General features: G+C 46.5%; 1 protein-coding gene across 1 annotated transcript in view; it reads right to left on the bottom strand.

Moving 5' to 3' along the window:
- Positions 1-379: 379 nt before the first annotated feature.
- Positions 380-27856, bottom strand: part of LOC138664607 (zona pellucida sperm-binding protein 3-like) — a 78250-nt gene continuing 50773 nt past the window's right edge. Inside the window, exons 2-5 of the mRNA XM_069751485.1 lie at positions 7950-8146; positions 4717-4826; positions 4521-4630; positions 380-564 (exon numbers count right to left, since the gene is read on the bottom strand). Coding sequence (XP_069607586.1) covers positions 380-564; positions 4521-4630; positions 4717-4826; positions 7950-8146 — 602 coding nt within the window. The remainder of the gene's footprint in view (positions 565-4520; positions 4631-4716; positions 4827-7949; positions 8147-27856) is intronic.

The raw sequence follows: 27856 nt of genomic DNA on the forward strand, positions 1-27856 counted from the left end.
GAGGAAAGGGATGGCGCGGACCCAGCAGCCCGACACCGGACAGCACCGCACGCGATGCCGCCGACTACGGCTGGCTTCCCCGCGGACCTCGGCCTCCGGACCGGACTCATCAGAGGGGGTATCCCTCCGGAGGTAGGAGCTCTGCGACAGGCGTCCACCTGCAGGAACAAGAAACCAAACTGAGGAGAGAGGGGCCACCCCATTCTTATATCTCTGCTACAGGTTTCCTGTTCCTGGGGGCGGATGCCATCTCACGTGCGGCGCTGTCATGGTGAAAGGAAAAACTTGCAGTGTATCAAGTACTTATCCCCACTGTACATGTTTGGAGAATTGAACATGTGCTAGTCCCATGTGTGCAGCAAGTAGGAATGGATATTGGTTACCCGTGGTTGTTAATCAAGATGTAGCGCTCCCCTGCAATACTGAGGTCTCTGGTTGGGGCAACAATACATTCATCCACAAAGATCTGCAGAGCCATATGATTGGCTGTTGCTACAGATATAGCCAAGAATATTGGAGCGCCAAGAAAGAAGTCTTTTACGTCTATGCCAGTTGAAAAGTCATCTGGAAAAAAAAAAAAATAATAATAGTAACAACCAGGTTATAAACATAGCCATAATATTTTATGTACATAACATTTGCAACAAGGCAGAGTCAATGTGCCTATTCCATGCACAGAAACATGGGCTGAAATTTAGTTTACTGGCATAAAACTACTTGAAGTGTTGCATCATCTTTGCAAGTTGTTTTTTATGCCAGTCTCAGACATGGCCTGGCGAAGTGTGCCAGGCAATTTTATACATTTACACTGAAATAAAAAAAAAACAAAAAAAAAAAACACATTTCTGTCTGACAGCTGAATATGCGAAAAATTTGTTAAAGGTCCATGCTTCTTTTGATACATATCGTAAAGGAGGTCAGCAGGACCTTTTTACTACCTCTGAGAGCAGCATGATTTAGGCAAAGAGACCCTGAATCCAACAATGTATCAATTAGTTACTGGGTATAAAAGTTCTAACTTTTAGGTCATGTTCACACACTGTGGATTTTGCTGCTGCTCCACAGCAGTTCCCTATGCATTTACAGTACAATGTAAACCTATGGGAAATGCAATCCGCAGTGCATATGCTGCGGAAAAACTAGGCAAAAACGCAGCGGTTTACATTCTGCAGCATGTCAATTCTTTGTACAGAATCTGCAGCGCTTTTACACCTGCTCCATAATAGAAAACCACAGGTGTAAAACTGCAGTGCAATCCACACAAAAACCGTGGTAATTCTGCAGTTAAAACGCAGTGCCTTAGGCTGGGTTTACATTGCGTTTATAGCAGCCCGTTCACGTATGTGAACTGGCTGCTATAAACGCAAGTGCAGGTATTGGCACCGCGCCGCTAGCGCAGATAGAGCATCTGCTAGCTCTATCTGCGCTAGCAGTGACTGACCTGGAAATGCTGCAGCCTGCATCTCAGGGTCCGTCACTCAATGACGGCACATCGCTAGTGCACGCCCATTGTGGGTGTGCGCTAGCGATGCGTCCGATATTGGAGTTAATGGCAGCGTTAGGGACTACGTTACACCACGGTGTAACGTAGTCCGTCTAACGGACGCCATTAATGCAATGTGAACCTAGCCTTACCTGCTGTTTTCACAAATGCGCTGCGGAAAAATCCGCAGACCTCAAGAATGCGTGTGCACACAGCCTTACATTTAGCCATGCAGAAGATATGAGAAAGTGAATCCCACCCCACCAGGCTCTGTGTGCCGAGCTATAGACAATGAGCTGCTTATCACAAAGGGGGTGGAGTTGGACTTTACAAGCACAGTGGCCACCTAGTCAGGAATGTTAATCACAGGTGATTAAAGGCCCCTTCACATTAAGCGACGCTGCAGCGATACCGACAACGATCCGGATCGCTGCAGCGTCGCTGTTTGGTCGCTGGAGAGCTGTCACACAGACCGCTCTCCAGCGACCAACGATGCCGGTAACCAGGGTAAACATCGGGTTACTAAGCGCAGGGCCGCGCTTAGTAACCCGATGTTTACCCTGGTTACCAGCGTAAAAGTAAAAAAAACAAAAAAAACAAACAAACACTACATACTTACCTACCGCTGTCTGTCCCCGGCGCTCTGCTTCTCTGTACTGGCTGTGAGCACAGCGGCCGGAAAGCAGAGCGGTGACGTCACCGCTCTGCTTTCCGGCTGACCGACGCTCACAGCCAGTACAGGAGGAGTGCAGAGCACAGCGCCGGGGACAGACAGCGGTAGGTAAGTATGTAGTGTTTGTTTTTTTACATTTACGCTGGTAACCATCGGGTTACTAAGCGCGGCCCTGCGCTTAGTTACCCGATGTTTACCCTGGTTACCAGTGAAGACATCGCTGGATCGGTGTCACACACGCCGATCCAGCGACGAAACAAAGTTCTGGACTTTCCCCAGCGACCAACGATCTCCCAGCAGGGGCCTAATCGTTGGTCGCCGTCACACAACGATTTCCTTAACGATATCGTTGCTACGTCACAAAAAGCAACGATATCGTTATGTGTGAAGGTACCTTAAGTCTTCACTGTTAAGTAGACAGCCTGACAAGGTTGAAGTCAGTGCTTTAACCCCATCAAGCTGCTCTCAGTTTACATAGTAAAAACCTGCAGACATTCCCTTTACACACACATTAATGGATCAGTTGACTGATGTGTCTAGGGCCCCAAAACAATTGATTTCTTTGTGGAGCGTCAAGGATCCAGCTTGTCAGATATTAGCCTGACAATCATTTTGTTCTGTACGAGTCAAGCAGCTGACAGATTACCCCTTCACAAAACAGGTTTACCTATACCAAGAAGTTACATCCATGGAGCCTTGCCCTCAATAGAAATGCAAGTATTACAAGACATGGTAGGAGCTCAGGTGCTTGAGGGAATTTTTGGTTAAGAAAAATAATCCATAGTTTGTGTTCTGGGGCAGGTTCATATATTGCATGTTTGTCAGTTGTCTGAGCCATTAAGGGCTTGTGCACACATTGCAGATTGGCTAGCAAAGCCTGAAGCAATCCTGGTTCCAAAGTGAATGAGAAACCTGAAGTTTCATGTACACAATGAGTATTATTGACTTGCAGATAATCTGCTGCATGTCGATTCTGTGTGTTTCACCATTGGCCTCAAAAAAAAAAAAAAAATAAATAAATTTTGAAGTTGTTTTTTCTGCCAATAGATGCAGAAATTTCTCCATCCATTTACTCAATGAGTGCACATACCCCAACGGTACGTGTCCACATTCAGGATGGCCGATGCTTTGTACGGAGCGTAAAACTCGCTCTGCCCAAAGCTCCGCCCCTTTTGTAGACGTGATGATGCCGGATGTGTTCTTTGCACACATCCAGAATCATCGCACCCCACACATAGGGTCCTGTGCCTCCGCAAGGTAAACCGACATGCTGCGATCTAAAGAGACGCGCCGCATGTCCGGAGTCACAGGGCTGCCAGATGTGTGTTACCACACATAGTGGAGACGGGATTTCATAAAGTCCCCTCCACTATGCTGTAACATCTGGACACTGTCTCTATGCAGCGTCAAACACGCAGCGTTTCCTGAACGTGGAAAAATACCCTGAGGCCAAGTGTTTGGTGCAGATATTTCTACATCTCTTGGCAGGTAAGACTCGCATTTGGTGTAGTTCCCCCTCCCCCCACTCAATAATAGGGATGAAATATGCAGCAAAAATAATTGACATGCTGCTAGTAACAAATAAGCAATATGTGCATGAGACTTCAGGATTTTCACTTTGCAGGAGTCAGGAAACCATCAAGTTGTGACAAATCTGTAGCAAAAGATATACAGTGTTCACAGCCCAAGACTAGCTGCATCCAGTGTGTTATGGACGTGCATGAACCAACCGAGTGTTCAGGAAGATGATTCAGGACATGACCGCCTTTTTTTGGTAGTTTCCTCAGCAATTTTGCTAAAGGGTTTTTTACCCTCCTTAGGCTGTGTTCAAACATTGCGTTTTTTCTCCTGCAGGCAAAACCTGCCCTCCTGGCAGTGAAGCCTGTTTTACCAAGGTACATTTGTCTCTTGTGCATGTGGGTAAGTTTTTCTCCTGAATTTACAAAAATGCATTTTTTTTTTTTTTTTTTTTTTTTAATATGCTGCATGTCACCTTCAGCGTAATATATATATTTTTTCATAGATACCACCAAAACCCTTCTTCCCCAAGATTTGCATTATTCATTCATAAAAATAAAAAAAAAACCTATACAGCACAAACCTACTATGCCACACCTGCTCTCTGCAGCGATGGTAAAAACCCAGTCGCGGGGATTTAAAGCAGCACCTAAAGATAGGAATGTACTGCAGCATCCCCTGCTTTTTGGAGGAGGAAAAAAAACAAAAAAACATCAGCTGTGCCTGACAGGCGTATTGCACCTGATGCAGGATTAAGTATCCTGGGGAGGGAGGTGGGCAAGTTAGGAAGAGTAGTCCCTTGTGTTAGTACTGTGAGGCAGAGTAGTCCCACTGCCCAAGTCTTACAGGGGTTAACAAGATAGTTACCATTCATGATTTGGGCTGAAATGTCAAATTGCCCTGCTCCAGAAGCTTGCACAGTTACTGCAGATTCAATAGGTGAAGGATTCATTGATCTAACAGTAGAAAAAGGAGTTATTATAAAAATGAGCTTTACATGGCGATAATAAATGGGGAAGAAAAAAAAAAAAAGTGAACTCACATGTCAGATATGCAGTTTATTTGCTGTTGGAAAGGCTGTGGAAACACATTTGCACCAGCACCAGGCTTGTACACTAAATCCGTGAAGAATTTCACAGCATTGCCAGAGACCTGTGCAAGAAAGATTTAAAATCATTTAAGTTGGTGAAAACAAGTTACCGGTACTTCAGTTTCCTCAATGGCACCCGAAGGGATCACGATACAACCATCAAGGCCAAAAGCCACTGGCAAATGAGCTGGCAGGAGTGCGCCATCAGTGACGTAATTGAGGTTACGTTACAGCCAGACCCCTGAAACGCAGTGACCTCATGAGAACATCTCAGTGTAAAAGGTCAGCAAATTCACTGATGTGCTCCTTGATGCTAGGAGCACAGCAGCTCATTCTACAGTGGTTCTCAGCCTGATTGGTTGCATCTTGGCACTGTCCAGATTGAAAAACATTTGAGACGTGGATTGTGGTGTGGGAGAGAACGTATGACAGGTGAAGGACATGGTTGCTTTTTATTTTTGTTTTATTACAGGAGTCGAGGGCTTCAATGGAATGGGTGTTAGGCGAGTACAACTCATTTTTAAATAAAGAAAAAAGTTCTTTTGTTTTTATTTAAAATAAAAGACTTTATACTTACTGTGTGTTTACTTACATTACAGCTATAGGATTAGTTATGGATAGGCTTTATAGATGCCTCTCCATTACAAACCCATGGCTTGTCACAATACAAAAAGGTTTATATCTACCCAACTTGCTACAACCACAGAGCAAAGTGGGAAGAGCCGGGCAAATCGCTAGAATTGGCGCATCTAATAGATACATATTTTCTGAGGTGGCTGCGGGCTGCTATTTTCAGGCTGGGGGTTATATCAATTGCCCCTTACTAGCCTGAGAATACCAGCTAGTGTTTTTAGCACAGGAGACGGCTGATTAATAATCCCGTCAGCTGTCGCCGTTATCAGTTAACTACAACTCTCAACATTGCAGAACAAGGTGAGCTGTCTTCAGCATTCGATGCCAGAGAACAGTACCGCTGATTCGGGTCACACAGATGTCATCCGTTTGTGGGACATTTTGCAAAATCACATAAAAAAAAAAACAAAAAAACATGGACATGTCAGCATATTTGCCCATTGACAGTCCGTGGAAACGCTCTGACATGTGCACAGATCCATTCACTTGAATGGCTCTATGATACGTGTGAAAACACTTACGTGTAAATGAGCCTTATCCTAGAAGCGAAAACCCTTGATTGTAATGCTTGTTAGGGTTTCAATTACCCCCCATCCTGTAGATTTACTAAAGTAATGTTTCTTCTGCAGCTATGCTAGTTCCCTCAATAATAAGCTCCTGCAGGCTGGCCTTTAATATCCATGAGCTTTGCCCATCCCAATCTCCATCACCATTTATTTATGCCATAAGTGTACGTATCTTGTAGTATGCCACTTGTACCTCTAGATGGCGCCAGAGCCTGCATTTTAACATTGTAAAAGAATAAGATATTATATAATCTCTATATCCCATCATGGTACAGTGCAGGCTACATACTTTAAGGTTCCTCACATTTCTAAAGAAAAGCAACCTTATATTGTTGTACCATGAAAGTGATGGCAGCATGTTTTGTTGGAGCATTAGTTTGAAAATTTGTATACATGATCACCGGGGAGGGGGTGCACAATACTGCTTGGACCACACAAATTAAACAGAGGCACTTAAAGTCATGATGTGCATACGTGACCACCAGAGACAGTGAATTGAGTAGACCTCACAAGAGGTGGGGGTCCCCCCCAAGTGATCATAAATTTGCTTTACCGTCACCTCAAAACCCTATTTGTCTACAGATAGGGTTAATAGTTACATTCCTGATGTCTGAGGGTATGTGCACATGTTGCGGATTTCCTGCGGATCTGCAGCTTTTTTTTGCGGTGCAGAAATGCAAGTTATTTCCAGTACAATGTAAATCAATGGTTAAAAAAAAAATTAAAAAAAAAAATGCTGTGCTAATGGTGCAGAAAATTCCGTGTGGAAACAAGTAGCATGTCACTTTTTTTGCGGATCTGCTGCGTTTTTGTACCCATTCCATTATAGAAATCTGCAGGGGTAAAAAAAAAAAAAAACGCAGTAAATATGCAAAAAGTTGGTAGTAAATCCGCAAAAAAAAAAAAAAAAAATCAAAACCACAGGTGCGTTTTCTGCCCAGAGATGCAGAATCCGCACCAGAAATTCCTAAGCCTAATCCGCAACGTGTGCACATAGCCTTACTGAAAGTGTGTCTCTAATCACTAAAGGTACCGTTACACTAAACGACTTACCAACGATCCCGACCAGTGATACGACCTGGCCGTGATCGTTGGTAAGTCGTTGTGTGGTCGCTGGGGAGCTATCACACAGACAGCTCTCTCCAGCGACAACGACTTCGGCATCGTTGAAACTGTCTTCAACGATGCCGAAGTCCCCGGGTAACCAGGGTAAACATCGGGTTACTAAGTGCAGGGCCACGCTTAGTAACCCGCTATTTACCCTGGTTACCATTGTAAAAGTAAAAAAAAAAAAAATAAAAAAATAAATAGTACATACTCACATTCCGATGTCTGTCACGTCCCCTGCTGTCAGCTTCCCGCACTGACTGTCAGCGCCGGCCGTAAAGCAGAGCACAGCGGTGACGTCACGGCTGTGCTCTGCTTTACGGCCAGCACTGACAGTCAGTGCAGGGAAGCCGACGGCAGGGGACATGACAGACATCGGAATGTGAGTATGTACTATTTTTTTTTTTTTTTTTTTTCACTTTTACAATGGTAACCAGGGTAAATAGCAGGTTACTAAGCGTGGCCCTGCACTTAGTAACCCGATGTTTACCCTGGTTACAGGTGAAGACATCGCTAGATCGGCGTCACACATGCCGATCTAGCGATGACAGCGACAAAAAAAAAAAAAAAAAAAAAGGTCCTGATTATTCCCCACGACCAACGATCTCCCAGCAGGGGCCTGATTGTTGGTCGCTGCCACCCAAAGATAGTTAGCGGGATCGTTGCTACGTCACAAAAAGCGTGACGTTGAAACGATGTCGTTGTGTGAAGGTACCTTAAGTGTGTCTTACTAATTGAGCATTGTAACACAATTAATCCTCTCGCTATTGATAAACTTTCCACAGGTGACAAGGTCACGTCCAGTACATACTGTTCCTGCAGAAGACGATTGTAGAGAGATTACAAGAAAAAGTCTCAAGGTAGAGGGCAAAAATTTACCATTCTGGAAAACCTGCAATCATAGAGACTGTACTCAAACACCAAGAAGCCACGTAGTGCAGTAGTACTGGACGGAAAACATTTCCCCAAGGTCAGGCTTCCAGGGTCCACCAACATTCTGTTATCCAACGGGTCCTTTTTAACAGCCACGCTTACAGATGTTCTGTTGCACTGATAAAACACAACATTTGGAGGCGCTGCCAAGAAAAAAAAAAATTATAAATAATTTTAAAAATGTTACTTTTATTAGCAATAAGAGTTAATGAACTGTACACAGTTAAATAGTGACGATCCATTGTACAACTGCATTTCTAGACTAACATTGGACACAGCCAGACAAATAACACCACCATGAATGAAACACTGCGGGCCCAGATTAATCATAGATAAGAGTAGACCACAGTCAGTCATGGGATGATGGGGGTAGTGCTTATGTACATGCTGCTGGGGAATTATAGTAAAAACTGACCGCAGAGATTACAGAGGACCTCACAGCTGATACATGATACGTATTCATTGAGCATCAGGCACTGGATGTAGGACCTCAGCCAGGCATGTTTGAAACTGGCATTTCAGAAGAAAAAACAAACAAAAAACCACACACACACACGTGGTGTATCCAGCGGGGGGGGGGGGGGGGGGGGGGTTGGGGCGCAGCCAGGGCATGTGCCTCGGGCGCCAGCAGACCGCCTGATGCAGCGGTCCAAGGAGGAGGTATTCTGCCACCCCCACACTGAGATTCTCCCATTCTCTAAGCCAGCTGTCAAATTGACAGCCAGCTCAGAGAAAGTGCTGCGCGCCGGTTCTGAATCCCAAGGATGTACTAGCGACGCTAGTACCCTTGAGCCATTTCTAAGCCCTGACTGGTAACGGCACTTCTGCATCAGTGAAGCGCCAGCAGCGTGATCAGGTCACATGATCACGCTGCTGACGTCACTCGCCGGCTCTTCACAGACACACACAGGGCTCAGGCAGCGTTGGTGGTAAGTGCTCCAGCTCCAGACGGCGGGGTAATGGAGCTGAAGACACCAAAGAAATACACAAGGATAGGGAGGGAGCAGGGGCCAAAATCTGAGGCCATTATAGGTATCATGTACCATAAGAGGGACAATGTGGGGGGTCATATTTTGTGCAGACAGTATAGTGAGGGGCAATTTTTTTAATTTTTTTATTCAGGAGCATTTTAATGACACGTAGAATGGACCACTGCGGATTTTTCCACAGCGGAATTGATAAATCCACAGTGGAAAACTGCTGCGGTTTTTACTGCGGATTTATTGCAGATTCCGCTGCAGTTTTACATCTGCAGTTTTCTATTGAAGCAGGTGTAAAACTGCTGCGGATTCCGCATAAAGAATTGACATGCTGCAGAATGTAAACCGCTGCGTTTCCGCACGTTTTTTTCCGCAGCATGGGAACAGCGTTTTTGGTTTCCCATAGGTTTACATTGTAAACTCATGGGAAACAGCTGCGGATCCGAAGCAAAATCCGCATCGTGTGCACATAGCCTAAGGGCGTCATGTGGAGATTTTCTGCAAAAGAGTAGAGAAGATGTAAATCTGCAGAGACGAGCTGTGGACGAGAAAACTCATCATGGGGTCTGGACAAGATGAAGAAAAGAAGTAGAACGGCTCCAGAGACGACATCATCTATAAGGTACCGGATGTAAATGTTATGTGTGATGCTAACTAACTCATGTTTTTATTTATGTTAGGAGCATTAAAGTGAATGTCAAGGTTTGTGATGAGTCTGCAGTCATTCTTTGTGGGCACCAAAATGAATTCTTGCCCCGGGTGCCAGAAACACTAGATACACCTCTGACTGACACACACACACACGCCACTGGGGACGGAGACTAATTATATAGTTTTTTCCTCTCCAATCAAACATACCTGGCCAAGCTCATATAGCCCACAGATTAGGCACAATAGGTCAGGCTCAATTTATATAAGCAATCATCAAAATATCAGATTCATGATCCACACACATGCTAGGACAGCTTTACATAAGACACTATTGACCACAATTCACACTGTAAACGCCAGTTATTACACATCACATACAAAGCAACTTACCATTTTGTCCTGCAATGAAACTAACCCAGGACAGCCACAACACAAGCTCTACCCAAACCCCCATGCTGAACCCACTGATTCCTCCCACAGCACAGCCTGAAGATATAAAGCTTTACAACTGCAGTGATTAGGCCAGGTGAAGCTGGCCACACATTATTTAACTATTTAATGTATGCTAATAAATCAATTTTACTGAAGGGCTCCGCAGAAATATATCCCATACGATGTGCAATCTCAAGCGTGACATAAACAGACTCACGTGCAATATGTTGCTTTTGAAAATTACTTGATTTTAAGAGATGATCATAAAAAAATACATCACTTTTAGGCTATGTGCACACGTTGCGGATTAGGCTTAGGAATTTCTGGTGCGGATTCTGCCTATCCTGGCAGAAAACGCACCTGCGGATTTGTCGTGTTTTTTGTGCGTTTTTTGTGCGTTTTTGCTGCGGTTTTCTATAATCGAATGGGCACAAAAACGCTGCAGATTCGCAAAAAAGAAGTGACATGCTACTTCTTTTAAACCGCAGCGTTTCCACAGCGGATTTTCCCCAAAGTGTGCACAGCATTTTTTTTTCTCATTGATTTACATTGTACTGTAAATCAGTTGCGGATCTGCAGCGTTTCTGCACCTCAAAAAACGCCGCGGATCCGCAGAGAATCCGCAACGTGTGCACATACCCTAAGATATTTAGCAAAAGTAGTGAAACACCTGAAGGGTTAATAAACTTCTTGAATGTGGTTTTGAGTACCTTGAGGGGTGCAGTTTTTAGAATGGTGTCACTTTTAGATATTTTCAGCCATATAGACCCCTCAAACTGACTTCAAATGTGAGGTGGTCCCTAAAAAAAATGGTTTTGCAAATTTTGTTGTAAAAATGAGAAATCGCTTCTCAAATTTTAACCCTTATAACTTCCTAGCAAAAAAAAATTTTGTTTCCAAAATTGTGCTGATGTAAAGTAGACATGTGGGAAATGTTATTTATTAACTATTTTGGGTCACATAACTCTCTGGTTTAACAGAATAAAAATTCAAAATTTGAAAATGGCAAAATTTTCAAAATTTTAGCCAAATTTCCATTTTTTTCACAAATAAACACAAAAGTTATCGACCTAAATTTACCACTAACATGAAGCTCAATATGTCATGAAAAAACATTCTCAGAATCGCTAGGATCTGTTGAAGCGTTCTTGAGTTATTACCTCATAAAGGGACACTGGTCAGAATTGCAAAAAATGGCCAGGTTATTAAGGTCAAAATAGGCTGGGTCACGAAGGGGTTAAAGTTGGAACTGGGCTCTGTCTCTGGCCGGTTTCACACGTCAGTGGCTCCGGTACATGAGGTGACAGTTTCCTCACGTACCGGAGACACTGACTCACGTAGACACATTGAAATCAATGTGTCTCTGCATATGTCAGCGTGTTTTCACGGACCGTGTGTTTGTGTGCAAAAAACGGAGACATGTCAGTGTTCGTGGGAGCGCATGGATTACACGGACCCATTAATGTCAATGGGTCCATGTAAAACACGTACCACGTGTCCATGTGCCGTGCAGGAGACAGCGCTACAGTAAGCGCTGTCCCCCCCACGTGGTGCTGAAGCCGCTATTCATATCTTCTCTGCAGCAGCGTTTGCTGTAGAGAAGATATGATAAATCCTTTTTTTTTTTTGTTTCTCGTGTTTAAAATAAAGATCCCTGTCTCCACCCCCTCCCACCCCCTGTGCGCCCGCCCGCTGTTATTAAAATACTCACCCGGCTCCCTCGCAGTGTCCTGTCTTCACCGCACCTTCTCCTGTATGAGCGGTCACGTGGGGCCGCCGATTAAAGTCATGAATATGCAGCTCCACCTCCCATAGAGGTGGAGCCGCATATTCATTACTGTAATGGGCGGCCCCACGTGACCGCTCATACAGGAGAAGGTGCGGCGAGGACAGGACACTGCGAGGGAGCCGGGTGAGTATTTTAATAACAGCGGGCGGGCGCACAGGGTGTGGGAGGGGGATGGGGACAGGGATCTTTATTTTAAACACGAGAAACAAAAAAAAAAAGGATTTATCATATCTTCTCTACAGCAAACGCTGCTGCAGAGAAGATATGAATGGCAGCTTCAGCACCAGATGCAGGGGACAACGCTTATCTCTAGCGCTGTCTCCTGCATGCTCCGTGTGGTACCCAGTCGGGAAACACGGGCGGCACACATTGTGTCGCACGTGTGCCACACTGATGTGCCACAGAAACGCACGGGCACATGGACACGGATAATTCCGGTACCGATTTTTCCGGTACCGGAATTATCTGGATGTGTGGGACTGCCCTCTCTTTGCGTGCAATCGATAGGAGTGAACCATCAGCAAACCAGAGGGGACCCTGAGGGTTCGGAAAGCAGAGAGACAGATACTCTGACTAAGGGACTGTGTATGTGGTGAGGGTGGCCAGGGCGCGTTAAAGTAGACATCTGTGAGGGCCATGACTACGGCCCTCGCTGCCGCTCACATACATAGATTCTCAGTCTGGTCCGATGGGTGTCGTTTCAGGCCTGTTAAACCCTCCCATCGACTTTTGCTCACCGTTCTTACTTTGTGGATGAAGCCTCATGTACCTGAAGTACATTTGCCAGCTCATGCGCACTTCTGTTTTTCGGCTTTCCCCACAGGTGGCCAAAGCATACTGTGGAGGCGCAAACGCGATATTTCTGAGCAGGCGCGATATGTCGCATGGCGAGGTGGATCATTATTCCTGTCAGGAGGACAGCGAGCAGAAGTCAGGAGGAGGGATGCAGAGGCCCGAAACCATGCCCATCGGACTGGACTGAGAAGATTATCATACAGCGTGGGAGAAATTAAAAAGATTTTCGGGAGTTTACAAGAGGAGTCAGGGGTTCTATAAGGATTTGGGGAATACATAACAAATGCTGAATAAGGTGATATTTTTACTGCTATGTCACAAAACTGGTGACAGGTTTCCTTTAAGCAAGTTGAAGATGAAATGATCTCTAAAAGGTATAAAGTCAAAGATGATTTGTATTTTAGGCAAAAAAAATACAACAAATAAATGAAACTTTTTTTGTGTGAAAAACAACAAAAAGGAAAATGGGCTGATGCAAAAGTTTGGACACCATTGCAGACTTGTGTGCTAAAATAACTTTGACCATGGTTTCGGACCCTAATTACAGGTGCTTCTCACAAATTTAGAATATCATTAAAAAGTTCATTTATTTCAGTTCTTCAATACAAAAAGGGAGACTCATATAGAGACATTACAAACAGAGTGATCTATTTCAAGTGTTTATTTCTGGTAATGCTGATGATTATGGCTTATAGCCAATGAAAACCCAAAAGTCATTATCTCAGTAAATTAGAATACTTTATAACACCACCACGCTAAGACCTAAGGTGGTGTCAGAGTATCTGGGTGTTAAGTACCCACAAAAATGGACGAAACGTTGTTGGGTAGTACTAATTAAATTCGTACTATCATAGGTGGTCAGTCTGCATGGGAGATCAATAGGATATCGATACTGGAGGTCAGCTGACCGGTGGTGCTGCTGGAATAGTATATATATATATATATATATATATATATATATATATATATATATATATATTAATCACTGCACTGCATTAGAGTTCAAGAGGTAGTATGTAGTATTAAGTTGTACTACCATAGGTGGTGCAGTGTGCATAGGATGTCAAGGAGCTGTCGATAATGGTGGTCAACTGACCGACGGTGTTGCTGAAGTTGTAAATAGATGTTAATCACTGCACTTCACTAGAGTTCAGTGGGTAGTATATATACCTAAACAAATATACTCTAGGGCCTACTTATATTACTCCAACAGATCCTCTCAAACAGTTGTTTACTCAGAACCTGTTTAAATCACCAGCTGCTTCTCAAGTTCCCGTCTAATCCCCTCTAGGAGTAATTTGTTTGTTTACTTTATAACACCAGCTTGATAATTGTTTTTAAAATCTGAAATGTATGTTCAGTAAATACACTCAATACTTGGTCGGGGCTCCTTTTGCATCAATTACTGCATCAATGCGGCGTGGCATGGAGGTGATCAGCCTGTGGCAATGCTGAGGTGTTATGGAAGCCCAGGTTGCTTTGATAGCAGCCTTCAGCTTGTCTGCATTGTTGGGTCTGGTGTCTCTCATCTTCCTCTTGACAATACCCCATAGATTCTCTATGGGATTAAGGTTAGGCGAGTTTGCTGGACAATCAAGCACAGTGATACTATTGTTTTTAAACCAGGTATTGGTTCTTTTTGGCAGTGTGGACAGGTGCCAAGTCCTGCTGGAGAATGAAATTTCCATCTCCAAAAAGCTTGTCGGCAGAGAGAATCATGAAGTGCTCTACAATTTCCTGGTAGACAGCTGCACTGAGTTTGGTCTTGATAAAACACAGTGGACCTATACCAGCAGATGACATGGCTCATCACTGATTGTGGAAACTTCACACTAGACGTCAAGCGGCATGGATTGTGTGCATCTCCACTCTTCCTCCAGACTCTGGGACCAAATGAAATGCAAAATTTACTTTCATCTGAAAACAACAGCTTGGACCACTGAGCAACAGTCCAGTTCTTTTTCTACTTGGAACAGATAAGATGCTTGTGGCGTTGTCTATTGGTCATGAGTGGTTTTACATAAGGAATGTCACACTTGTAGCCCATGTCCTGGATACGTCTGTGTGTGGTGGCTCTTGAAGCAATGACTTCAGCAGCAGTCCACTCCTTGTGAATCTCCCCCAAATTTTTGAATGGCCATTTCTTAACAATCTTGTCAAGGCTGCGGTTATCTCGGTTGCTTGTGCACCTTTTTCTACCACACTTTTTCCTTATACCCAACTTTCCATTACTATGCTTCGATATAGCACTCTGTGAACAGCTTCTTTAGTAATGACCTTTTGTGGCTCACCCTCCTCGTAGAGTTTGTCAATAACTGCCTTCTGGACATCTGTTAAGTCAGCAGTAGTGTTGAGTGATACCTTCCGATATCGGAAAGTATCGGTATCGGATAGGATCGGCCGATATTCAAAAAATATTGGATATCGCCGATACCGATACCCGATCCCAATGCAAGTCAATGGGACCAAAATATCGGAATTAAAATAAACCCTTTCTTTCCTTGTAGGTTCATTCTACATGAAGGAAAACAACTAAGAATAATGCAGGATGTATTTGGGGAGGTGGCGGAGACATTAAAGTCATAGAGGTTTAGCCCAATCAAATAGAATAGCATGTTTTTTTTTTTTTTTTTTTTTTTAAAGACGTTCGGAGTGACAAAGATATTGACTATGTAAATATTTTTTTTATTTTGTCAGATATTGATGTTTCACTATTCCACGACCTTCCCCTTCTTTTTTTTTTTTACTTTTCCCACACTTTCATCTTCATCATCATCAGCATCTTTGACATCAACTTCTTCTTCACCTTATTCATCTTCTTCTTCATCCTTTACCTTTTTTTTTTTTCTTATTACATTCTTCATATTCATTTTATTCAACTATTATTATTCTTCCTATTCTACATATTCATTTTATTCAACTGTATTATTCTTCCTATTCTACTTCTTCATCATATTCTCATTTGTGACAGGCATTCCCGTAGTTGTTATCTATAAAAGTTGGAAGATTACACCTTCCGTTCTGCCAGTCACAAAAGTTACATTTGTCCGCGTTCAGTTTGGCCTGCAGCATCAGGCTTTATCCAGGGGCACCACGAGGAGGAACGGACTCACCCCCATACACTGCTTAGTCTTCTTCTGCATATAATTGAGATAATATCTTTTGCTCTGATATTAAGTGTTATGCTTAATGTTCTTCTGCTCTTTGTTCTGCAGCCTCTTGTTCTTCTGCTTCTCGGTCTTCCATGTCGTCGTCTCCAGTGTCGTCATCTCCGCCGTCGTCGTCTCCGCCGTCGTCGTCGTCTCTGCCGTCGTCGTCTCCGCCGTCGTCGTCTCCGCCGTCGTCGTCATCGGGGTGGTCTTCCGGGTTGTCGTCGTCGTCGTCGTCGTCATCGGGGTGGTCTTCCGGGTCGTCGACTTTAGGGTCTTCAACTTGGAAATGTAGCAGAAGGTACAAGAAGGCTGAGAAAATGCCAAGAACCTGATGATGGAACTGGAACTCGGATGGCTACCCGAAGGTTCAAGAGCCTATGGAACTACCGAGGACCAGCTGACGTTACTGGAACCCGGTTACTAAGCAGGAGATACCCGTGCTAAAAAGCACTACCAAGGACCGCCTGACGTTGGCGGAACTCGGATACCCAGAAGGAGGCACCTAAGCCAAAGGCTCTGCCCGGAACCAGCTGACGGTACTGGAACCAGGATGGGGAGCAGAAGGTACAAGAGCAAAAGACACTGCCGAGAACCAGCTGACGGTACTGGAACCCGGATGGGTAGCCGAAGGTCCAAGAGCCAATGGAACTACCGAGGACCAGCTGACGTTACTGGAACCCGGTTACTAAGCAGGAGGTACCCGTGCCTGAAAGCACTACCAAGGACCACCTGACGTTGGTGGAACTTGGATACCCAGACGGAGGCACCTAAGCCAAAGGCTCTGCCCGGAACCAGCTGATGGTACTGGAACCAGGATGGGGAGCAGAAGGTACAAGAGCAAAAGACACTGCCGAGAACCAGCTGACGGTGCTAGAACCAGGTGGTGGACCCGAAGGCCCACAGGAGAGGAGAGAACAGCTAGGCCGCGAGGCAGCCGCAGTTACCGAACCCCAACAGTCCTACAGGGGGAGCTGGGCCTACTGGCACTACAGAACCAGCCTTGACTACCAGTTCACGCAGCCCACATAGGAAGCTCCTAAACTGGAGGCACCCTGGAGTTGGCTAACCCGACCGCACCACGACGGGGCAAGCATAGGCGTCTCAGTGAGCTTGACACTACCCGGAAACAGCTGACGGTGCTGAAACCAGGTTTGGCACGAGGGAGTACCTGTGACAAAAATACTGCCGAGAACCAGCTGGCGGTGCTGGAACCCAGATGCGTTGCCCCAGTGTGCAAGAGCCAATGGCACGACCGAGGACCAGCTGACGGTGCTGGAACCCGGTTACTAAGCTGTAGGTGCCCGCGCTTAAAAGCACTACCAAGGACCGCCTGACGTTGGCGGAACTCGGATACCCAGGAGGAGGCACCTAAGCCAAAGGCTCGGCCCGGAACCAGCTGACGGTGCTGGAACCAGGTGGTGGACCCCAAGGCCCACAGGAGAGGAGAGAACAGCTAGGCCGCGAGGCAGCCGCAGTTACCGAACCCCAACAGTCCTACAGGGGGAGCTGGGCCTACTGGCACTACACAACCAGCCTTGACTACCAGTTCACGCAGCCCACATAGGAAGCTCCTAAACTGGAGGCACCCTGGAGTTGGCTAACCCGACCGCACCACGACGGGGCAAGCATAGGCGTCTCAGTGAGCTTGACACTACCCGGAAACAGCTGACGGTGCTGAAACCAGGTTTGGCACAAGGGAGTACCTGTGACAAAAACACTGCCGAGAACCAGCTGGCGGTGCTGGAACCCAGATGCGTTGCCCCAGTGTGCAAGAGCCAATGGCACGACCGAGGACCAGCTGACGGTGCTGGAACCCGGTTACTAAGCTGTAGGTGCCCGCGCTTAAAAGCACTACCAAGGACCGTCTGACGTTGGCGGAACTCGGATACCCAGGAGGAGGCACCTAAGCCAAAGGCTCGGCCCGGAACCAGCTGACGGTGCTGGAACCAGGTGGTGGACCCCAAGGCCCACAGGAGAGGAGAGAACAGCTAGGCCGCGAGGTAGCCGCAGTTACCGAACCCCAACAGTCCTACAGGGGGAGCTGGGCCTACTGGCACTACAGAACCAGCCTTGACTACCAGTTCACGCAGCCCACATAGGAAGCTCCTAAACTGGAGGCACCCTGGAGTTGGCTAATGTGACGCCCAAGAGACCGGGATACCCAGCACCGGACCAATGGGGTCTGTCTCTTGAGGGGGATGTCACGGGTGGCTTGACCCGGTGCTGTGGCCTCAGGCAATGCACAGTGTAAGGGGTATCGTGAGGGGACAGGCACTTACTTGATCAGCAGCAGGTTCTCCCAGCAGCGATGATCCCGATCCTGGATAGATGGCTATTGTCCAAATGAAAGACTGAGGCACTGAAACGTTTAACCAGTTTACTTTAACATAAAAGGATTTACAACCAGTCCTGTCACCGGAGTCTGTATGGGAACTCTGAGTTACTTTGACCCTGCCGGGGTCTTCGCCTCTTATTGTGCGCAATTTCTGTGTGGCCCTGCTGCTGTATGTGAACTGGCTGCCGGCCCAATCTGTCCCCTCCGGGTCCTGGTTCGACGGGCAACCCGAGTCCTTTTATCGGCTTACCCCCTCCGGGAGTACCGCTGAACTCTGTGTCTGTTGCTGCGTCCGGCCCTAGTGAAGCTGATATCACCTCACGTTTTTCCGGTTGCTGTATTATATATAATGAATACAGCCACGGATCCGGTATCCGTCTTTGCGCCTGTTCTGGGTAGTGATTAATGCTACCCGGTTCTCACAATGTCCCTTTTCTCTGTCCCTCTTCTCCTCAGGCCGGTGATTTGGGCCTGGAAACCGTCATAGGGCTGTTAGAAATTCAGCTGTATGACCTCTCACTATCAGCTCCTTAGCCCAACTGCCATTTCTTCTCTCAGACCAGAATGGATTAAGGGGAGTCTCTGGAGCTCCCCCTTCTGGCCGGAGGTGGTAGTGCAGTTTTGCTATTTTAGTATTTGTGTCTAGTGTCAGTAACTATTTTTGTGGCAAATACCCCTAGGGGTGCCACATTCCCCCTTAGTTAAGAACAGTACTCCGGGACTGTGGGACGATAACATTTTGAAATAACAATTAATATGTACAGAGTCTTAAAAATGAAAAGTTACAAAAACCACTCAAGGAAACAAAAATAGAGTTCTGTAAAAAGTCACTTCAAATAGCGTCCATTAATACAGTTCTACCCTTGAAGGTACTCAATATAAAGTCTAAAGAAAGTTCAAAAAGAGCAAAAAGCAAAGTTCAAAAAGCAGTCTTTCCGGAGCTTTGATTTAGTGCCTCCGGGCTGATAACAAGTTCAAGAATATGCAAGAAGTTCATACAGACAAGTCTCTGTAGTGTAAGGATTTCACTCACTCAGCTGCGACGGCTGACACTCAGGAGACGTGTTCCTTTAAAGTTCACTGGGTTTATTGCTTCATAAACCATGTGGCAAATAACAGAAAGCAAAATGGGCCTTTGGTTCAGGCAAAGAAAAGCAAGTGTCCAGTTCATCCGGCTCAGTCCTGAAGCCGTAACACACTCAGGAGGGTTTCACCTCCACACATATCTGCTGTGTAAAGGATTAGCCAGTCTTATAAAGAGCTAACCCCACCCAGTAACCCATCACATGATTAGCCATGTGGTCTGACATTACCACAGGTCCTGAAACACATATACAAGATTATGTGCAAGAAAGGAATACTCCGGGCTACATTACAGCAACCAGGCACTTATGTGGCACATACCTCCCATCGACTACAAACCCTTTAGCCATGCTACATGCCTCCCCCCTCTGCCTAAAGCCGTGGGGCTTGGCACTTTCCCCCACTAAACAAGGGATTCTCGATAGGGCATCCGCATTACCGTGCAGCTTTCCGGCCCTATGTTCCACATGGAAACTGAAGTCCTGCAGGGCTAAGAACCAACGGGTGACTCTAGCATTTCTTCCTTTCGTTTCTCTCATCCACCTAAGCGGGGCATGGTCAGATACCAGTCTAAATTTACGTCCCAGCAGATAGTACCGCAATGTGTCCACTGCCCATTTTATGGCCAAGCACTCCTTCTCAACGACTGAGTAGTTCTTTTCAGATGAGGACAGCTTCCTACTCAGATAGAGAACAGGATGCTCCTCCCCATGTAGTTCTTGGGAAAGGACTGCTCCCACCCCAACATCTGAGGCATCTGTCTGAAGAATAAACTTTTTCTTGAAGTTTGGGGCCATCAGAACGGGTTGCTTACACAAAGCGTTTTTCATTTCTTGGAAGGCTGAATCTGTTTCTTCGGACCACTTAACCATTACTGATTTTGTCCCTTTTAGCAGGTCAGTCAGAGGCGCAGCCATCGTGGCGAAGTTTGGGATGAACCTCCTGTAATATCCCACGATTCCCAGGAAGGCTTTAACTTGTTTCTTGGAAACTGGTTTTGGCCATGTTTGGATTGCCTCCACTTTATTGATTTGGGGTTTTATTTCTCCATGACCCACTATGTATCCAAGGTACTTAGCTTCTTCTTTACCCAAGGCGCACTTCTTCGGGTTTATAGTAAATCCGGCCTCTCTTATAGCATCCAACACCGCTTGGACTTTCTCCAGATGACTCTCCCAGTCCGGGCTAAAGATGACGATATCATCTAGGTACGCAGCAGCGTAGGCCTTATGGGGTGCAAGGACTCTATCCATAGCCCTCTGGAAGGTCGCCGGAGCTCCCTGTAGGCCAAACGGCATCCGGGCATATTGGAAGCATCCATCAGGTGTCGAAAAGGCCGTCTTCTCCTTGGCTTCCTGTGCCATGGGGATCTGCCAATACCCCTTTGTCAAATCCAAGGTGGATATATATCTGGCGTGCCCAAGCCTTTCGATGAGCTCATCAATACGGGGCATGGGATAAGCGTCGAACTTGGAGACTTCATTCAACTTCCGATAGTCGTTGCAAAACCTCCACTCTCCATCAGGTTTTGGGACCAGGACAATTGGGCTCGACCAACCGCTCTTGGATTCCTCAATGACCCCAAGCCTCAACATACGCTCCACTTCCTTGGAGATAACTTCTCGACGAGCCTCAGGAATACGATAAGGTTTCACATTCACCCGCACATGTGGCTCTGTTAGGACCTTGTGCTCTATGACCTTCGTGTATCCTGGCAATTCTGAAAACAGGTCCCTGTTTTTCTGGAGTAACTCCCGGCACTGCTGTTTCTGGGTCTTTGATAGCGTCTCTGCTATAGTAACCGCTCCAACCTCACCTTCTGGGTTGCTTAACAATGATGGAGTTGCTGTCGGCTCTCTATCTTGCCATGGCTTGATGAGGTTGACATGGTAAACTTGGAATGGTTTCCGTCTTCCTGGTTGGTGAATTTTATAATTTACCTCACCAAGTTTCTCGACAACCTCATATGGCCCTTGCCATTTGGCCAAGAACTTGCTTTCCACCGTTGGAACTAACACAAGAACTCGGTCTCCCGGATTGAACTGCCTCACTCTTGCAGACCGGTTGTAGACCCTGGCTTGAGCTTCTTGTGCTTGGAGAAGGTGTTCTTTCACGATAGGCATCACCTTTGCAATCCTCTGCTGCATCAGGGCCACATGCTCAATGACGCTTCTGTGGGGTGTGACTTCGGCCTCCCAGGTTTCCTTGGCTATATCCAGGAGTCCTCGTGGATGTCGGCCATATAGAAGCTCAAACGGTGAGAACCCTGTGGAGGCCTGTGGAACTTCACGAATGGAAAACATCAGATAGGGTAAGAGACAATCCCAGTCTCTACCGTCTTTCTCTATAGCTTTTCTCAACATGCTCTTTAGTGTCTTGTTAAACCTCTCAACAAGGCCATCTGACTGGGGATGGTACACCGAGGTCCTCAACTGGGAGATCTTCAGGGCTTTGCATAACTCCCTCATCACCTTGCTCATGAAAGGTGTACCCTGGTCAGTCAGGATCTCCTTTGGCAGACCTGTCCGGGAAAAGACATGGACCAACTCGCGGGCTATGCTTTTTGAGGAAGAATTTCTCAAGGGAATTGCCTCAGGATAGCGTGTGGCATAGTCCAGGATGACTAATATATACTGATGGCCCCGAGCTGATTTAACTAAGGGACCGACCAAGTCCATGGCAATTCTCTCAAACGGTACCTCAATAATGGGCAGTGGCACAAGGGGGTTCCGGAAATGAGGAGTAGGAGCAGTTAGCTGACATGTAGGGCAGGACCTGCAATAGTTCACTATTTCCCGGTGACACCCAGGCCAATAGAACCTCTGCACAACCCGTTCCTGCGTTTTTTCCACCCCCAGGTGTCCACCCAAGATGTGTGAATGGGCCATGTCCAACACTTTCCGTCTATACGGACCCGGCACTATCAACTGCTCTACCAACTCCTCCCGTATTTTCGTGACACGGTACAACAACTCCCCCCTCAACAGAAAATGGGGAAATCTTGTGTCTGCCCCCGGCTCCTGTACCACCCCGTCAATAACTGTGACATTATTAAAGGCTTCCCTCAGAGTGGGGTCCCTATGTTGGGCAGTCCCAAAATTTTCACCGGTAACTTCTAACTCCAGAATGTCAGATGTAGGGGATACTTCCTCCTCATCCCCAACCAGAACACAAAAAGGAAAACTGTCTGCCTCTGGGTGTGGCGATACCCTTCCAGGGTTCACTGGTTCCCTGCCAGGGAGCTCAGAACCATTTCCCCACAAATCCCAAAACAAACAGAAATCCCGGCCAATAATTATAGGGTGCAACAAGTCCTGAACCACGCCGACTATGTGGGACTCAGTGCCACATGCCGTTTCAATGTCCACCCTGGCCATAGGGTAGTCCTTTGCATCACCATGTATGCACCGCACTCCGACCTTCTTTCCTGGGAGCAGGTGGAGAGGAAAAGTGGCCCTCACCAGGGTCACTGGGCTCCCCGAGTCTAACAGTGCCGTTACTGCTCGACCGTTCACCTTTACGGGACACGCTTGAGGTCCCTCGTTGGATGGAGAGTTCACACTACAGGCTGGATACGCATAGTATGAACAACGGCGTCCCATGCTGCAGTCCATCTGCTCAGTGGTTTGGGAACAACGGGCAGCTATATGTCCTGGCTTGTGGCACCTCCAACAAATAATATCACCCGTGGGGACCTTGGGCACCACCTCCCCCGCCCTTTGTGACCTTGGACGCACCACCCCTTTTTGGGACTCAGCTGCCTTCTGGGACCCCCAGTACGGCATGGGCTGCCTCCCGAAGGAGCCTTCCAACCCTTGGTATCTCTCAACCAGTCCGATCAGCTCGTCGGCATTCTGGGGATCACCCTGGGCAACCCAAGACTGTATAGGCCTCGGGAGGGAATGGACAAACCGATCCATCATCACCCGTTCTACCATCTGTGCAGGCGCAGAGGATTCTGGCTGCAGCCATTTCTGGACCAGGTGCAACAGATCAAACATTTGGGAACGAGGTGGTTTGTCCCGGTGATAGCCCCAGGAGTGAACTCGCTGTGCCCTGACAGTCAGTGTCACCCCCAAACGTGCGAGAATCTCGGCTTTCAATTTGTGATACTCTTTGGCATCCTGCAAGGTCAAATCATAGTACGCCTTCTGGGGTTCTCCCGTCAGGTATGGCGCAAGTACCTCTGCCCACTGCTCTGGCGGAAGTTTTTCCCTCTCAGCGACCCTCTCAAACACCGTCAGGAAGGCCTCAACATCATCCCCGGGAGTCATTTTCTGCAATGCGCGTCTTACCGTTTTCCGGACGTGGGTGTCATCAGCCAAACCTGGGGTTGGGGCGCTCGCCTTGCCCTGGATGGCGGTTGCCAGAAGCTGCATCTGCTGCTGATGCTCCTGCTGGCTCTGCTGCATCTGCTGCCGTTGCTCCTGCTGACTCTGCCGTTGCTCCTGCTGGCTCTGTTGTATCTGCTGCATCAACAGCCTGTTGGTCTCTTGCTGCCTTTGCTCCTGCTGGCTCTGCCTTTTCTCCTGCTGTGACTGCATCTGGACCAAGTGTTTCAGCAGGTCCTCCATTTTCTCCGGCAATGCTTGCTGGCTTGCAACAGCCTTGACCCAGGACATTCAAAAATAAACTCACGTCTCCGCTGGGAACGTTGCTCGCACGTCTACCACCAATTGTAAGGATTTCACTCACTCAGCTGCGACGGCTGACACTCAGGAGACGTGTTCCTTTAAAGTTCACTGGGTTTATTGCTTCATAAACCATGTGGCAAATAACAGAAAGCAAAATGGGCCTTTGGTTCAGGCAAAGAAAAGCAAGTGTCCAGTTCATCCGGCTCAGTCCTGAAGCCGTAACACACTCAGGAGGGTTTCACCTCCACACATATCTGCTGTGTAAAGGATTAGCCAGTCTTATAAAGAGCTAACCCCACCCAGTAACCCATCACATGATTAGCCATGTGGTCTGACATTACCACAGGTCCTGAAACACATATACAAGATTATGTGCAAGAAAGGAATACTCCGGGCTACATTACAGCAACCAGGCACTTATGTGGCACATACCTCCCATCGACTACAAACCCTTTAGCCATGCTACAGTAGGTACTGGGCTTAAACGTTGCAGACTGATAACAATGACTATACTACATTTTCTGTTTAACTATATACGGCATAACATATATACAATTCACATTATGAGCTTTATAGTTGGTAATCTGCATACCTGGCCGGTAATTGACCCTGGGTACTACGCTGTGATCTACGTAATAGCGGTATCTCTTCATGTGGAGTACTACTGTCTACTGCGGATGTAGTATCTGCCCGCTCTGCTAAAGATAATTCCATAACTATGGAGTTGGCAAGTCCACCGTGAATGGGATTACTCTTTTCAGGAATCTGTTCTTCCTGGCCTGGAACCTCCTGTAGTACGGGGTCAGCCTCTTCCTGTCTTGGGACTTCTGATATTGGGTTCGGTGTTGGATAAAAGGCCACCATGGGAACCACTACTGCACCATGGTATGTTAGTAGGGTTTTGGGAAAGTCTCCTATACAGGTGTGATACACTTCCTCTTCTTTTTCCTTTACTGGTTGAACCTGTATGGGTTGAATAACTTCTGGTTCTGGCTGGACAACGTCTGGCTCTTTCAATGCTTCCGGACATAATTTAAGATTGTCTCTTGACACTAGTACAGATGTTAAGCCTCCGTTTTTGCTAATGAGACACATTTTAGGATTATCCACTCTTGTTGGTAAAACTGTGTAGGGTACAGCTTCCCACTGATTGTCCAGTTTATTGGTTCGACGATTTCTCTTGAGCACTTGGTCACCCGGTCTTAATGGGGTCGCTAGAGCATTCTGGTTGAAAGTTCGCTCTTGTCTTTCTCTAGTTTGCTGAAGGCTTCTTTCCACACTCTCTTGCACTTGGCGATACTGCTTTTGCCGTATGATATCCCAATTGGAGTCTTGAACTTCTGCGTCTGGTTTCAGAATTCCCATTTCTAGATCGATTGGTAATTGGCCGGGTCTTGCACGCATAAGATAAGCTGGGGTGCAGTTGGTGGAGCTCACCGGGACATGATTATACAGATCCACCAAGTCAGTCAATTTCTCTGGCCATTGATTCCTTTCTGTCTCAGGTAAAGTCTTTAGTAGGTCTATTACAATATGGTTCATCTTCTCGCATAAGCCGTTTGGTTGTGGATGATAGGCCGTCGTCCTGATCTTTTTGCAACCATACATATTACAGAATTCTCTGAAGATCTCTGATTCAAAGGCTGTACCTTGGTCGGTGAGAACCTGTTCCGGATATTCATGGGGTCTACAAAAGTACGTTTGGAACGCTTTGGCTGCTGTTTTTGCTGTCAGATCTTTTACGGGTACTACTACCAAGAAGCGTGAATAATGGTCCACGACGGTCAAGGCATAGACATAGCCGGACCGGCTTGGTATTAACTTCACGTGGTCTATGGCTACAAGTTCAAGTGGTTGTTTGGTGATTATGGGCTGCAGTGGTGCTCTTTGGTTCTTTTGATCGTTTCTTCTGAGGTTGCACGGGCCACAATTTCTGCACCACTGTTCGATTGATTTTCTCATCCCGACCCAATAAAATTTTTCTCTTAAAAGTACTTCTAACTTTTTCCAACCAAAGTGACCAGCACCATTATGGTAAGCTTCGAGGACCATCTTGACATCTTGTTTAGGCACGATAATCTGGCAAACCAATTCATGTGTTTTCGGATTGGTGTACCTTCTACAGAGCTTCCCTTGATACAGGAACATTTTGCCTCTCTCTTTCCAGAGTTGATGCGTCTCTTCTGGGGCATCCTCATCGGGATATGCACTTTGCTCAGTTAACAGTTCCTTCACCAACTTCACAGCCGGATTGCTGTCTTGGGTGTCAGCCCATCTATGGTGTGCTAACGGATTAAAATTCACCTCTTGTTGTTTCTGATAGGTACATGACTGATGATGCTTTGCCTTGGGATGATGGAAGGCTGGTAGTTCAATTTCTTCAAGCTCCCCCGTTTCTTCTTCTACATCTCTCAAGTGTGGCATCCGGGATAGGGCATCGGCATTTTCATTCTTGCGACCTGCTCGATACTTGATCTTGAAGTTGTAATTAGATAACCGGGCTATCCATCGCTGTTCTAACGCACCTAATTTGGCTGTGTCCAGGTGGGTCAACGGATTGTTGTCAGTATAGACAATAAATTCTGCAGCGGCCAGATAGTGTTTGAAACGTTCCGTCACAGCCCAAACTACTGCCAGTAGTTCCAATTTGAAGGAGCTATAATTTTCTGGATTTCTTTCAGTAGGCCGGAGCTTTCTACTTGCAAAGGCGATGACTTTCTCCCGACCTTCTTGCTTTTGTGACAGCACCGCTCCTAGTCCCACATTACTGGCATCGGTGTAGAGGATGAAAGGTTGATGGTAATCTGGGTATGCCAGAACCTCTTCTCCGGTTAGTGCCTTCTTTAGTTGTTCAAAGAAGTCTTCCCTTTCGTCGTTCCACTGGAAAGGAGGGTTTCGGTTTGAAGGTTTCTTCGTCTGCCCTACCAAGGCGTCTTGCAAGGGTGCTGCCAACTTGGTAAATCCTTTTATAAATCTGCGATAGTAACCCACCAATCCCAGGAATTGCCTCACTTCTTTTGCGCTGGTAGGTCTCGGCCAATCCCTTATGGCGGTTATTTTCTCGGGATCCGGTGCTACTCCCTCCGAACTCACGATGTGTCCCAGGTACTGTACCTTTGGCTTGAGAAGGTGACATTTGGATGGCTTGATTTTCATGCCATACCTGGATAAGGCTTCGAACACTTCTGCCAAGTCTTTTAAGTGTTGTTCGTAAGTCTTTGAGTAGACGATCACATCATCTAGGTACAGGAGGACGGTCTCGAAGTTCTTGTGTCCGAGGCAGCATTCCATCAGCCGCTGGAAGGTACCGGATGCATTGCAGAGTCCGAACGGCATGCGATTAAATTCACTTAGACCCATTGGTGTAGTGAATGCCGTCTTTTCCTTATCTCTCTCAGCCACAGGGACTTGCCAATACCCGCTTGTTAAGTCTAAGGTGGAAAAATAATTAGCAGATTTCAAAGCAGTCAAGGACTCTTCTATCCTAGGCAAAGGGTAGGCATCTTTATGGGTGATGTTATTAATCTGCCGGTAGTCTACGCACATTCTCATAGTTCCATCTTTTTTTTTGACAATCACTAGAGGGGCCGCCCAGGGGCTACAGCTGTCTCTTATTACCCCGGCCTGTTTCATTTCCCTCAGCATATCTTTTGCACATTGATAGTGAGCGGGCGGTATGGGTCTATATCTTTCTTTTATTGGGGGATGGTCACCTGTGGGAATTGTGTGTTCTACCCCTTCTATCCGTCCGAAGTCCAATGGGTGTTTACTGAAGACTTGTTCATATTCCGTCACTAGCCTATACACCCCTTGTTTTTGATGGGTAGGTGTTGAATTTATGCCCACGTGTAGCTGTTGGCACCAATCCTCCATTTCTCCATCTTTGCCATTGCCTTCCACCTGACAGGTTGGTTCTAAGGGCTCAATGGTTGTGATGGCATTGTTGTCAACAGTATATAGCTTTGCCATTGTAGCATACCTTGGCAAAGTGACCTCTTCCTC

Source organism: Ranitomeya imitator, chromosome 1, assembly GCF_032444005.1.
Source record: "Ranitomeya imitator isolate aRanImi1 chromosome 1, aRanImi1.pri, whole genome shotgun sequence".
Classification (NCBI taxonomy): domain Eukaryota; kingdom Metazoa; phylum Chordata; class Amphibia; order Anura; family Dendrobatidae; genus Ranitomeya; species Ranitomeya imitator.